We start from the raw sequence: 14,519 nt of genomic DNA on the forward strand, positions 1-14,519 counted from the left end.
GCTAAATGTCAATGAAAAATTCTTGGTGACATCACTAATAATATTGAGAATGGGGAAGAGGAAGGTTAGTCTATTATAGTAAAGTTACAGACATGAGAACTATTAGAAAATGATCTAGCAAAAGTAGTATTTTCTTACTGATGTACAATTTTTATTGTGGTTGTCTACAGGAAAGTCACAGCATTATCAATTTTATCTCTTAATCACCTAAGCAAAAAATAGGATTTATTTTCTAAAAACCCAGCTTGCATTATTACAGCCACAGTCCTAATTTCAAAGTTTTATCGATTTTTATATGATAGTGAACAACAATACTTCCTCTACTTTCAAATGGACACAAAACTTTGGTATTTTACTAAATAAAAGTTTAAATTACATTTTCATTTCAGTTTGGAAATGCTTTTTCAGGGAAGGACAAACTGAATTATTACAAAATTTCACTTACAATTAAATGGAAATAGAAAACCTTTGCGAAATGGAAAGATCACTTGATCAAAAGTTATAAACTTAAGTTAAAGCATACAAGTGCAGAGACTCAGCAGTATTACAGATATGCCTTACTGCCTGGATACAATGTTTTTAAATTATTCATTTAAAAGGGAAACACACTTTGAAAACTAGTCCTCATCTACTCCAAAATACTAAGCAGCCCCAAGAACTCAAGAGACTCAGGAGTAGGAGGATAACAAGGCCACACTGCCATGAATCTTCCCTGCTTACCATATATATTTCCATACTTTATAACTTAAGTCAGCAAGCAACTTGTTTCTCTGTAACTTCCTCCCTAGGGTGCATGAAATAAGGCGGCGTTAGAACATTCAGAAGACACAGAGGCTCTGGGAGGCAGTTACTCAAAACACAATATATTTTGTGAAATGGACACAGCTTACCAAATACTGATAACTAAGAGCTTGACTACTGTGCTAGTTTGAAGCAAGCTGGAATGTTTTGGTAGAAGAACTAGATAACAGGCAGTGAAATGAAAACAATTGATGTCAACTTCTCTCACAGTCTCGCTGAGAACTCTGGGAAGAAGAAGAAAACATTCTCCATTTTGTCTCTCACTCTTGCTTTTGCCTTAGACCTGGTCACATCTCATTAACCCTGCTCCTACTAACCCTGCTCCCTAACCTCTTGGCTGCACCTCTATTCTTCCTGAGAACTGGGGTAAGGTTGAGAGGGCCAGGGGAGGTGTTGGGGTGGTTTGAGAGCCCCTCCTGGGGACTCAGGTTTCTGGGAGGGGAGTTGTGCTTTTATATTGTTTATCCTTTTGTATATTTCTGTATATAATTGTATATAACTGTATATATTGTAAATAGCTGCTTGTAAATTCTGCTAGCTGTAAATAAATTGCTTCATCTATATTCCCAGGGTCCGTCTGAGTTAGCTGGGGCAAATACAAAGTGTGGGGGGGCGGGGTAACCCCCAAACCATCACAACTACCAAGAAGAGATGACTCAATAGTTTATTACCTGGGACATGTGCAGAAAGAATTTATATAAAAACAAGTAACTGGCAAAGAATTAACTAGTTACAAACTAACAAACTTCATCTCTGTTGCAAAGCAGAACATTAGCTTACACCTCAATCAAACGTCAAATGTAAGCTTTATTAGTTAGATTCTCATAGAGAATTTCTCCTCTGAAAGAAACCCAGAAGACATAAAGAAGATCAACAACTACCTGGAATGGACAGCAGGGTGGAGAGCTTTGACACATCACAAAACAGAAACAAAATCTTTTTTTCCTGGGGCAAAACTGATGTATCATCAAATGTCAGTGACTTTATATGAAACAGCAGATTCTGAATTCTTACAAGGGTCCAAAAATTCTAATTCAAGTCTCAATATCTTTCTCCTTCATAACACCCAAGATGTTATAAAGACATAACAGCATGCGCAAAACTCAAAAATAATATTGTTCTTGACCAGTTTAGGTGCCAATGCTGGTACCTTTTTTTTTTTTGGAAGGGGGTGGGGTGAGGGGGGAGACTGCGGGAGAGATGGAAAGAGGGAAGAGCTACAACACATTAATCAAAGGTGAAGTGACAACATCAGACAGTTTTCTGTGCTGCCATAACCTCACCTGGGAGCTCTGGAAACTGTTGGATGAGAATTTTATCTTCTGTCTGTGCCATTGTGGTTGGCTGTCCTCACTAGAGTACTTCAAAGAGCAATTAGAAGTCTTACAAAGATTTTCAGTTCATTCTAGCAGACTGAGAATTTGATCTATCCACCTACAGTCAACTTCAAAGTTAATCAGCAATATCGATCTTCATCCAGCAGCACTATAATGAGCTAGGGAGATGTACAACATAATGGATTAACATTTTTTTTTCCTGTTACAGGACTAGAGTGACTGAATAGACTTTTTGTGGGTATTTCTTTCCTGCAAAGATGTGTAACAACAAAATGCATTTTTGTTACAATTCAAACATCATTGTCAAAGACAGGAACCCAGATTCACAAACTCTGATGACTACCTTCAAATGCTGCATTTCCCATGCTTTAAAAGAGCTTTTGCCATTTAGTTAAATGGGACAAAAATTCTACATATGCCTTCAAATTTACACAGGAAATTTTCCAAAATGCAGCCATATTTTAGCTGAGGCAGTGGAATCTGCCCATATTATTTACTTACTGTACACTCTGACAATTGAGGATGTTTATATAAATAATATTTAATTAGAAAACAATATTTACCTTTTCTCAGATCTTAACTTCTGTAATAAATAAGCTACAGTCATGTATTTTAAATTCTAAACTCTGAAACTCCCAGGTTCTCATTCTTTGCAATTAAATAAACAAAAAATGTGAGTGTCCAGCTCTAAGAGCTACAAATTTCAAATACCGAGTGATATAGCACTGGCTCCCCAAATCAACATGAATATAATTTTAGTGCCCTCCTCAGTGTGTATAGCTCTCCTGAATGGCAGCAGATAAGTGAAAATAAGTTTGGTAGGTATCGCTACTTGCAAAATGTTGACTTTCTAACGCTAACAAGGATCATTTCTACTAAGTCTGATGCTCAGGAAGTCTTTAAGTGGCTAAATACAGCTATTCACAACAGTGGGTGGTTAAAAAAAAAAAAGAGGCTGCAAGAAAGGTAAGCATGAGACATTCCCTGGGAACAGGACTGACACACAACATACACACAGAGTAGAAAAATAGCAGCGAATAGAAACCTCTTTAATCTTCCAGTAGCAGAAAGTGAAAAAAACAGGCAGAAAGTGAACACAAACATGCAAGCAAGCAAACAATTACATGAAAGCACACGCATTGTATGAGAACTCAGAATTAACACCTTTGAAGCAAATGTGGTATGAATTAACTGCTTAAACAACTGAAACATGGACACCAAAGAATGGCTTTGGGCTGGATGATCTTAGAGGTCTCTTCCACCCTGATTGATTCTATGAACTTTTATGCGCTGCTCTGCTCTATCCTTGATTTTCTACCTAATTTTCTAGACCTTAAATTTGTGACAGTGGAACAACATACTGTAGCCCGCTACTTCTGAGACGTCTAAAGAACATGTCTTCCAAGATCATAAAAACCATCGTAAACCACAGTACACCAGAAAACAATTCAGTTGATACAGAAAGCAAAATAATGAGCATTTCCTTTTTTAGCTGCAGCACACCCCAGATACAAGCTTTAAAAGCCTGATAACTTAGTGCTCAAGAGAATATACACACCTAAAAGTTTATGCACTTATAGAATCAAACAGTGGCTCTATGAGAGTTTTAAAGGTTGTTATTTTAAAGCTTTGCACTGAAAAATAGGGTGGTAAGAAGAATGATATTGTGAAAAGGAGGCCATAATGAAATCGTAGCAGAGAAAAAGGGATTCCCACACTGCCGTTTAGCTCAGCAATACTTAAGTTTTACTGAACCGACACATACGGAAAAAGATCTCGGGAAAATATGGCTAGAGAATAGATGCTTCCAGGCTGTGAACTGTAATTACTTCAGAGTCGATTCAGCAACCACAAGAAGCTCTGATCTTTAAAATTAAGAGCTTGGATATATTAGCACAGGCGTAATTACAGCAAACCTTTTTGCCAGTATACTCAGTGCCAACATAGAAACGGAGAAAAAAGAAGGCCTTATAATCCGTTCAGCGGTGTTTGTCAAACAAAAAACTCAAAACAGGCCGTGTGCAGGGTACCTCAGAAAGGAAGGATGGTGCAGCCAACTACAGGTCTCACGGTGAAAGCAAAGCCTAGTAAAGAGCCAGAGAGGCGCAAAGAAACGGCACGCACCCTGCCTTCCCGGGGCGGCGGCAGCTCAGAGGCCACGTATAGACAGCGGGGTCTCCGGACCGCTGGACACGGACGACCAGCCCGCCCGTTCCCCTCAACCCTATGGAAGGCACAGAGAGTTCCGCCACACCTTGCTCCTGCACTGCGCCACCGGGGCTGCAGAACGCGACCGTAGGCCTCCCGGTACCAGCCTCCGAGGGCGCGACAAACACCATCCGCCGACAAAACCACTTCCGCTCGCACGGGGCTCTGGCCGCCCTCCCAGCATGCCCGCGGGGCCCGCACATGCGCACCAGCAGTGCCGGCTACTTCTCCCGCCCGGCTGAGGGAGCGTGCGCACTGCGGCCACGGATAAAAGCTTCCGCACCGGCCGGCTGTGCAAAGGCTGGGGAGAAACGGAAGCGGGCGGTGCTGGTGGAGGAGACAGTGGTCGCGCGACTGGGGGTACAGTGTTCCCTCGGTCAGGAACCTCTGGCCTGGCCCGGCCCATCGCACCATAATGGGTCGGCGAGGCCCACTATCTGCCCCATCGGCCCCAAGGACGGACTTCTCCCAGCCTTCTTTCGGCCTTCCCCTATCTCAGCTTGGGCTGCCGGCGACGTGAACATCCGAGGCAGCGACGACTTCCAGCCGTCATGGCAGGCGGGGATTGCCACTGCTGGCAGGGGCTGGGCCGGTGTTGGGTGCTCGGTGAAAAGTGGATGTCGTAACCTTGTTCAGGGGCTTTTGTAAGCTGCCACTTGCAAAAAGTTAAAAACTATGAAGGCGAAAAATACTGCTGCATGCTGGCGTTTGTCGTTAAATGGCAGGAAGCATCAGGCCAGGCTTTGAAAACATCGTCGCTTAAGATACAGGGTCCCTGTCAGGCTTGCTGATGTTTGGAGGTTGAAAACTGTCAGATCCCATTAGCAGTACTTGCCATTTCTTACAGCGCGGAGGGCTCAACATCTCAACAACAAGGTTTATTCCTTTAAAGAATTAATCTTTTCTGTTTTCAGTACCTCAGAGATACGTCTTCTGCCAGCCTGTTCTCTTTTATCTTTCATTTTTTCTCGTCTGCAGTCCTGGATATCTGGGACAGCTTTCCTGTTCTTGTCTTCCATCACTACTGAGTTACAAAGTTCTCCTTTCTCTGCCTTTAAATCTCTTCCTTCAAAACCTGCTCCCTATGTTAGAGCTGTTTGGTTAACTCTCTGAAGTGTAGCTGCACTTCAATTAATTCATGTTCAGAAAACCTGGAGAGACATTCACTTGACATATATTATACTCCAATCATAGAATCAACCAGGTTGGAAGAGACCTCCAAGATCATCCAGTACAACCTAGCACCCAGCCCTAGCCAGTCAACTAGACCATGGCACTAAGTGCCTCATCCAGTCTTTTCTTGAAGACCCCCAGGGATGGTGCCTCCACCACCTCCCTGGGCAGCCCATTCCAATGGGAAATCACTCTCTCTGTGAAGAACTTCTTCCTAATATCCAGCCTATACCTACCCTGGCACAACTTGAGACTGTGTCCCCTTGTTCTATTGCTGGTTACCTGGGAGAAGAGGGCACCCCTCACCTGGCTACAATGCCCCTTCAGGTAGTTGTAGACAGTAATAAGATCACCCCTGAGCCTCCTCCAGGCTAAACAGGCCCAGCTCTCTCAACCTCTCCTCATAGGATTTGTGCTCCAGGCTCCTCACCAGCTTTGTTGCCCTTCTCTGGACATGTTCCAGCACCTCAACATCCTTCTTGAATTGAGGGGCCCAGAACTGGACACAGTGTCGGGGTACGGAGGCTGGCGAGAGGCGAGATCGGGGTACTGACGACTCGAGACAGCAGCTTCTAGGCATCTGTGCATCAGTACATCAGTACAACTTTATTAGGGTAGTGCAGCGTCTTATATAGTGCTCCAGAGGAGGTGTTTCCAGCCAGTCTGGGGCTGGCAGAAGTGGACAGTACAGATTGGCCCCAAGTTATGTGTAAGGCAGAGATAGGTTACCTGTGGTAAACAACCTGTGAGTACCACCCAGGGGGGCTGGCCAGGGTCAGCCCCCCTTGGGGCTGCGTCCGCCCCAAGGGGCCGGCAGATTCCACCCCCTGACAGCTGTGCGTGGGTTGCTCATGGTTGCCAGCTTAGGCCCCTGGGAGTCAGTAAGACCCAAGGACACTTCCCATCACAGGGCCTGATGTTTACATTTCATGCTCCGCTGCAGGAGAAAGCTTCCCACAACACAGTACTCAAGGTGTGGCCTGACCAGTGCTGAGTACAGGGGAAGAATAACCTCCCTTGACCTACTCGCCACACTGTTCCTGACAACGTTTCTTGGAACTGGTTTCTTTGATCACCACTGTTCTCAATAAACTTTAATTGTATACCTTTGTCACAGAGGGGTATTCTCAGCACCTACGCCGGTTTGGGCGGAGGGGAGAAATTAATTGGGGTGAGATAATTTTATATACAAATACAGATTTATTAAACTCAGTATTTTGGACTTTTGCCACCCCCAACAACTGTATATTAATATTAAAATGTCCTTATACGGTTATGAAAACATTCTAGGATAAATTATGTACAGGAACTTATTAATTAACTAGCAAACAGTTCAAACTATAAACAGGGAAAGGAGTTTTCCCTCATGACAAATGCCATTTGGGGTCTATATGCTATCTGCCCAGCAGTGGGCTGAAAACTGAGTCTGCTCTATGGCAGAGGCAACTTATATTGCAGAGGTATTAAAGCATTTACTCACAACTCTTATTAATCACCCTCCAGGCTATGTCACAGCCTATGCCTAGTGTCCAAACTTCAGGGCATCTTTGCCCATGGACTTTGAGGCTGGAATCCTCCTGGCTTGAGGGGAAAGGATGAATCTTCCCAGCTTCTAGGGAAATAGTGGTCTCTGACATTTTCTCCTGGCGAGGGATGCACTCTCTGCCTTGGTGCTCCTGTCTTCTTCTGGAGGCTTTGTCCAGGGATATGTAGGCAGGATCTCAGGTGCAGGAGGAGAATGTCATGTTGTCTCCAGCATGGTTCTCATGTGGCTAGCAGGCCGTGTGTGTGCAGACAATCCAGAGTCTGCTTTCTTGGTTATCTCAGCGGCAGTGGCACACTTTCCAGGCAGTGATAGGCAGCGGACATGCAAAGTGTGCGCGGCTGCTAGGAGACTGTGCTCCGTAAGTAAATGCAATACAGGATCTGGTTCTGGTAACACAGTGGCATGCAGATGTGCACAGCTGGCTGGAAACGATAGGCTCCACATATATATATGTGCAGGCTTAAATGAGCTCTGCAAGAAAGGTACGCAGGCAGGTGAGCTGCAAGTGAGGGTCAGAGCATGTGGGTCTGAGTGGCTGAGCGATCAAGGTAGCATCTGAGCGTCAGCACTTTGTTTACCTGTGCACCCCTATTTATTGAATGTGGGCTGAGATTAATGGCTCCTTTGGTCACTAGAATGACCAATCAGGTTGGCAGACAAACCTTACCATAACAGGCAAATGGCTCTTGCCTGGACTTTTCCAAATATGGGGATCACATGGGCTTACCCCAGGAAGACACAAGCTGGGTGTGTGTGGGCTTACACAACCTGTTTACAAGCAGGGGTCTTGGCAGAAAAACATGTCCAGTCAAGGCAAGGCATAAACAAGCCTCTTTTTGGGCCTACAGGCCCTCCACCACAACCTTCCATTGGGTATTAACTAATTAATGTAGTATACTTGGTTATAAGCAAAAATATTATTACTTTATTCCATAGACATGAAAAAAATAGCCCAACATGCTCCGACTCACCTGCAGCTCAGACCCCTGCTCAGCTCAGCTCTGACTCACCTGCACGGCTCAGGCATGTGCTCTGACCCTCACTTGCAGCACGCAGCCGCTCAGACCCCCACGCTTGGATGCCATTGCATAGCTCTGATGCTCAGAGGCTCAGACCCTCGTGCTTTGACTCATTCACAGCTTACCTGCCTGCGTACCTTGGATGCAGAGCTCATTTAAGCCTGCCTGTATGTATATATAGGGAGCCTATAGCCTCCTGGGCCAGCTGTGCACATCTGCACGCTATCACGTTACCAAGACCAGATCCTGTATTGCCTTTGCCTACGGACCTCAGATTCCCAGCAGCTGTTCACGTTTTGCATGCCCGCTGCCTATCATTGCCTGGTAAAGGCCACTGCCGCTGAGATAGCCAGGGAGCAGACCCTGGATTGTCTGCGCAATGTCGTGGAACGCAGTTTCACGGGAAAATTTATGGGGAAAACACACGAGGCTGACTTGTAAAGATCAAGTAATTTATTGATAAAATACGGAGGTCCCCTTCCCGAAACTGAATCACCCACGAAAATTCTTTGATGAGGTTGCAGAGTAACATTTCAGAAAATGGCAAATAAGAGAGAGTCTGTGATTTAAGAGTTCTTTAAGTCTTCAGAAGTTGCTCAGTCTTTCAGTAAAGAGTTCGTTGGTTACTCACTGTTAAGCAGTTCAGCAGAGTTTCGAAATATTATTGAGTTCAGGCGTGGTCCCTTCCCCTGGTCAGGATCGGGCCTGAGCGGGCGCTCGATCTCTGAGGATCGGGCATTGCCAGTCTGGTGCCGAGCAGGCCGACCAGGAGCAGGAACGAGAGCGGGCTGGAGCGTGGCTGGAGCAAGCTAAAGCAGGCAGGCAGGCTAAGGCAGGCGTTCTGAAGCAGGCGAGCAAGCGTCCCGATCAAGGCAGACACACCATTTTTATAATGTTCAAAAGAGTTGTGCTCACCAGTTCAGGCGATTTTTACGTTATTTTTACAGATTGGTACAAAGTTATAGTCAACCTGCACAATTGGACAATTCTTACCAAAACAACCTGTAAGACCACCCAAAGTTTGTCCCATCAGCAGGTGGTCAGCATGCATGAGAACCAAGGCCGCTAGCTGGAAAACATTGGCCGATGTTTACCTTTTGTCTTCACTAGGGAGGAAACTTCTCATGGGTACTGAAGATTGTTTTGGGTTTTACAATGCTTTGGCCTTTAATGTGAGGCACTAACATGCACAACATGGGGACCTGCTAGGGAGCTTTGCTACCCTCCATGACACGCACACACACAGCCTGCTAGCCATGAACAACCATGCCAGAGACAGCATGATATTCTCCTGCTCCTGAAATCCTGCCAGGTGAGAAGCCCTGGACACAGCATCCAGAAGAAGCCAGCAGCACCGCAGGCAGAGATCACCTCTTTGCCAGGAGAAAAGGTTAGAGAAAACCTATTTCCCCACAAGTTGGGAAGATTTATCCTTTCCCCTCAAGCCGGGAAGATTCCAGTCTCAGAGTCCACAGGCAGAGATCTTGGAGAATTGGACATTAGACATAGGCTATGACACAGCCCCGGAGGGTGATTAATAATTAATAAGAATTGTGAGTAAAAGCTTTAATACCTCTGTAAATATCTGTTGTCTCTGCCATAGAGCAGAAAGAGTTTCAGCCTGCTCTGCTGCACAAATAGCATATGACCTCAAGTGGCAATAAGCCACAGGGAAAACTCTCTCTGTTTATAGTTTGAATGTGTGTTAGTTAATTAACAAAATCCCTGTACATATTTTATCCTAAATTGTTTTCATAACTGTGTACCGAACTTTAATACTAATATACAGTGGTTGGGGGTGGCCGGAGTTCAGAATATTGAATTTAATAAATCTATATTTTTATATAAAATTATATTGCTCCAATTAATTCCTCTCCTCTGCCAAATAGGCGTAAGTATTGAGGAATCCCCCTCTGCAACACCATCTCTTATAACAGGCACCTGAATCTCTTCCACGCTGTTTCTTGGGTCACTTCCTTCTGCTAGGGGGGTCTACAGAGCCTGGTGCCACATGTCAGGCCACACCTTGAGTGCTGTGTCCAGTGCTGGGCCCCTCAATTCAAGAGAGATGTTGAGGTGCTGGAACGTGTCCAGAGAAGGGCGACAAAGCTGGTGAAAGGCCTGGAACACAAACCCTATGAGGAGAGGCTGAGGAAGCTGGGGTTGTTTAACCTAGAGAAGAGGAGGCTCAGGGGTGACCTCATTGCTGTCTACAACTACCTGAAGGGACATTGTAGCCAAGTTGGGGGTGGTCTCTTCTCCCAGGCAACCAGCAATAGAACAAGGGGACACAGTCTCAAGTTGTGCCAGGGGAAGTATAGGCTGGATGTTAGGAGGAAGTTCTTCACAGAGAGAGTAATTTCCCACTGGAATGGGCTGCCCAGGGAGGTGGTGGAGGCACCGTCCCTGGAGGTCTTCAAAAAGAGACTTGGTGCCATGGTCTAGTTGACCGGCTAGGGCTGGGGGATAAGTTGGACTGGATGATCTCAGAGGTCTCTTCCAACCTGGTTGATTCTATGATTCTATGTGTGGCCTCTGTTTAGGTACCCACCTGTTTGCATGTGACTTTTGTTTGGGTACCCAAAGTTTTTTGACCGCCTTTGGCTGAGTTGTAACCACGGCTTGACTTGGTGTTTGTATGGTTATTTTGTGGTTTGGTGTTATTTTGGTTTGGTGGGGTTTTTTTGTGTATTGGTTGGGTTTTTTTGTTGGTTTTTTTTTGACAGTTGCCCATACTCCTGGTTAGAAATTACTGAAAGCTCCAAATGCTACTAAAGTTGTGGTCATACTGAAAACAATGAAAATTTTCCATTCACTTCAGCAATGCCAGAGCTTCCTCCTGTGAATCAAAAATCTATGTAACGTAAGACATTGAATCAGACTTCTCAGAAGCCTTATACATTAAATCAATATCTAATCACTGGTGCTCCTGAAGACTGTTCTCTTAATGAGGCAGGAAACTAAATAGAGGTTTGGAAAACTAGCTTTAAGCTCATGATTCTTTCTAATTTTACTGGGTAAAATTTTCAAATGTGTTTTCAAAAACATATGCTTCCATAACAGTCAAGTCCATAGCGATATTGAAAATTCTATCTGTTCAACCTGATTTCCCTTCTCTATCTTAGTAACTAATAGCAAGAGAATTGTCATACAGGAATGCAGACTATCTCCATTAGGATCTTTCTTGGGGTAGTATTTTCCAAGTTCAGCATCACACATTTCATAGGCTGCTGATGCAATATTGAAAGTTAAGTATATACTCAGGTTTTAAATAATGCATCTTCTCAAAAAGGATCAACTTTCATTTCATTTGAGAGCTATTATAAAACTGTTTCCAAGTACCTCCATAACTAAAGGCAGCTATTCTACTCTAACTACTTTGATAACAGCACTTGATTTTTCAGTAGACTTTTATGAACAGAGGCCAAATTCAGTCAGTTAGGGGGAAGAGATCCTTTGCAGTACATCTAAAATGGTGTGTTGCTTGTTAGAGTTGATAAGCTAATAGAAGTTTAAAATTGAAAATTATTAAAATTACTAAAAATATTACAGTATAAATATTTAATGATTTCTAGATTATTTCCAATAATGCATTTTTACTAACTGCATCTTTATAAGCATAGCTCATGTACAATGAATCAGTAAGAAATATGAATATAGCATGCTTCTCACCACAAAATGCTGTCATTAAATGATTTTTCTTCTGTGAAGGACAGTCAGGTCCATGAAGTTTTGTTATCACTGCTAGCAAACCTGAGATACAGAGACCAAAATTGGAGTGTTTTGAAGTATTTATGTTATGAAGTACTAAAATAAATAAATCTTCAGAATTCATATTATAATAATGTTGTATGTAATTGAAGCTCACTTACATGGATGTAAAAATAAATAGAATATACATTCTAGAAGTATTTAATGAGTACATTATGGTAATTTAGGAAGCAATATTTACAGAGAAGGACAAAGGTTTTACTAGACCAATTCGAGTAGGTTGTAGATTGTATAAGGTACTTGACAGCATTGGAAAACTTTCACAGACAGTTGCTGGTATTTCAAGTATTTCACTCACAGAGCAGATGAATGACTGACTCCCTGACTAGAAGAAGACAGCTTTTAATAACTCACTAATGGAGGAGCAGGTGAAGAAAGATTTGTTCTGTGCTCATGACAATTTTCTATATTTAGGGGATAAGGAAAAAAAATGAGAGTAAAGAAGATTTCTACTATTCTGATTATGTAGAGAACTATGCTTGTGGCAATTCTTTGGCTCAGCAGCATAAAAATATGTCTAAAATTCTCCAGATTTTCCTGTAAAAAGAATTATATATAATGTATGGGATGACTCAGAAAGGAGTACTTATTTAGTCTTCTGGCTACTTCAAGACTTACTGGGGTTTTGAGCATTAGTAAGACAGATTCAGTGCAAATTTTGGAATCTGCCACAAAGTTCAATGCTTAAAGTTAGTCTTCCCATTGATTTCAGGGGTGTCCTATTCATCAAATCATGACAGAGACAGTAGACTAGATTGTTTGGGTTTTTTTTATTTACTAGTATGAAGTTTTTTCTTAAAGAAAATCTAAATCTATTACACTCATTCAGTATGTTGGTCTGTGGTTGTGTTCTTTGCTAATTTGCTTAACAATAGGATTTTATTTTCTGATGAGGTAGCTGCAGAAAAGCCTTCTGTAGTAAATGAACAGTAATGGATTTGTTACCTTTGCATAGTAGTTTTTAAAATATATTTTAAATTAAATAGTCTCTAGCTTTAAGAATGTTGAAATACGTATTCTAAGATGTTAGCTGTCTGACTAGCTATAAGTGTCTGTGCTTCCACCACTGATGCTTGTAAGCTTATGCTGGCTAAGAAGGCTACTGCAAAAATAAATCTAATTTATATAATTTCTCAAGGCACTGATGTATGTGACGTATCCTAAAAGTACAATAATGAAAAGAAACCCCAACTAGATCTTTTCTTCTGTTGCAAACACCAGAATAAAACCAGGAATATCTTAAGATACTTTTGCAAGAAAAGTACAACCTTCGTATATACAAGGTAGTTAAAACCAAAATTACATAATGGAAATGTTCAACCTCTTAAGTGCTTGCACTTGATGTCAGAGCCTTTGTTTATATGTCTAATCATTGCATGTGAATTTTATTAAGTGTGCTTAGGTTGTAGATAATGGTGTGCAGAAGCCTTGGGATATATTTTCAAGGAAGTAATTAAAAGAACTTATTATTAAAATGTCCAGTTGTGTGAGTACAGATAAATAGAACAATTTCTGTAAGAGCTATTTAAGTATTACTTGTAATATATTAAATTGTTTCTTGCCCTGTTACTTTCATTAAATGAAACTATTGCTTTTCTATGATATATATGAAAATCTGAGAATTATTTTCATGGCTTTTTAAATATAATTCTTTCAAACCAGTTTATTTGTGCAATTCAAGAATGAAGTCCTGCATGGTTATTATCACAGGCATCATTGTTCTCCCTGTGGAAATCTATAGGTGCCATCATGAGCTGGAATCCTTGTGTGTTTAACACTGTGATAAGAAATACAAAACTCAGTCTCTGTGCTTCAAAATTTACAGCCTAAAACCACTGAGACAATTAGAACTGGAGTTAATATAATGAGATAGTTGCTTTGAAATGAAAAATCTATGTCAGGAAGCAAGAGGAGACTTGGTAACTTATTTAGTTACTTAGCTTTTACTAATGCCAGTTTCTAAGATGTCATTACATTCTCCAGCTGGGAGAAAACCTTAGTACATATAATGAATGGCAGTTTAGTAAGCCCCAGACTTTCTGGTATATATCAAATGCCCCCAAAGCACAAAAAGTATTTGTTCTTTTTCTTGAAACTTGTTTACCTCTTCGGACTCAGTTCTGATCATTCTGACTTTGTGGACTCTAGTGGGATTATCCAGACCATATTTATATTTTTTCCTGTTTTTTTACATTTGTTTAGCACTTTGACTTTGCTTTACTGCATTTTTTAAAAAGTATGTATTTCTTTTATCTTTCAGTAATAGAAAAATAATTGAAAATCAAAACTAAGTAAATAAAGGAGGAGAAATACATGTGCCTTAAACAGAATGACTTTATCATGAGTTCTATTTGCTCCCTGTCCTGAAGTATAGTGAATGTTTTCTAAGAGATCATTAATTTAGGTCTTAACTCAGAGGGCTTCAGGGGCTTTTCAGTACCCTGAAGATAAGGATTGGGAATCCAGTGCTCTATAACTCTTGAGTGTTAGTGTTCTGTGAAAGACTGAACAGAAGTTCTACTGTGAATGACAGACTGCTTTATTTTAAAACTTTTGTAATTTTGAATATGTTTGTCTTTAATCTTCTAAACATTTTCATCTGTTTATTTTCTTGGGCTAGATTACTATTCTTTTAAAAGCTATATTGCAGTAAAACAGAAACAG

At 41.8% G+C, this 14,519-nt stretch overlaps 1 protein-coding gene across 7 annotated transcripts in view; it reads right to left on the minus strand.

Annotated features, from left to right (window-relative positions):
* Nucleotides 1-4,573, minus strand: part of POT1 (protection of telomeres 1) — a 102,659-nt gene extending 98,086 nt beyond the window's left edge. For 4 of the 7 annotated variants that reach the window (XM_064142371.1, XM_064142370.1, XM_064142374.1 and 1 more), the window contains exon 1: nucleotides 4,393-4,573. In XM_064142371.1, coding sequence (XP_063998441.1) covers nucleotides 4,393-4,549 — 157 coding nt within the window. In that variant the 5' untranslated portion in view covers nucleotides 4,550-4,573. The other 3 variants (XM_064142372.1, XM_064142369.1, XM_064142373.1) reach the window with 3 other exon arrangements.
* Nucleotides 4,574-14,519: the final 9,946 nt, after the last annotated feature.

The sequence above is a fragment of the Pogoniulus pusillus genome, chromosome 4 (genome assembly GCF_015220805.1).
Source record: "Pogoniulus pusillus isolate bPogPus1 chromosome 4, bPogPus1.pri, whole genome shotgun sequence".
In the NCBI taxonomy this organism is placed as follows: domain Eukaryota; kingdom Metazoa; phylum Chordata; class Aves; order Piciformes; family Lybiidae; genus Pogoniulus; species Pogoniulus pusillus.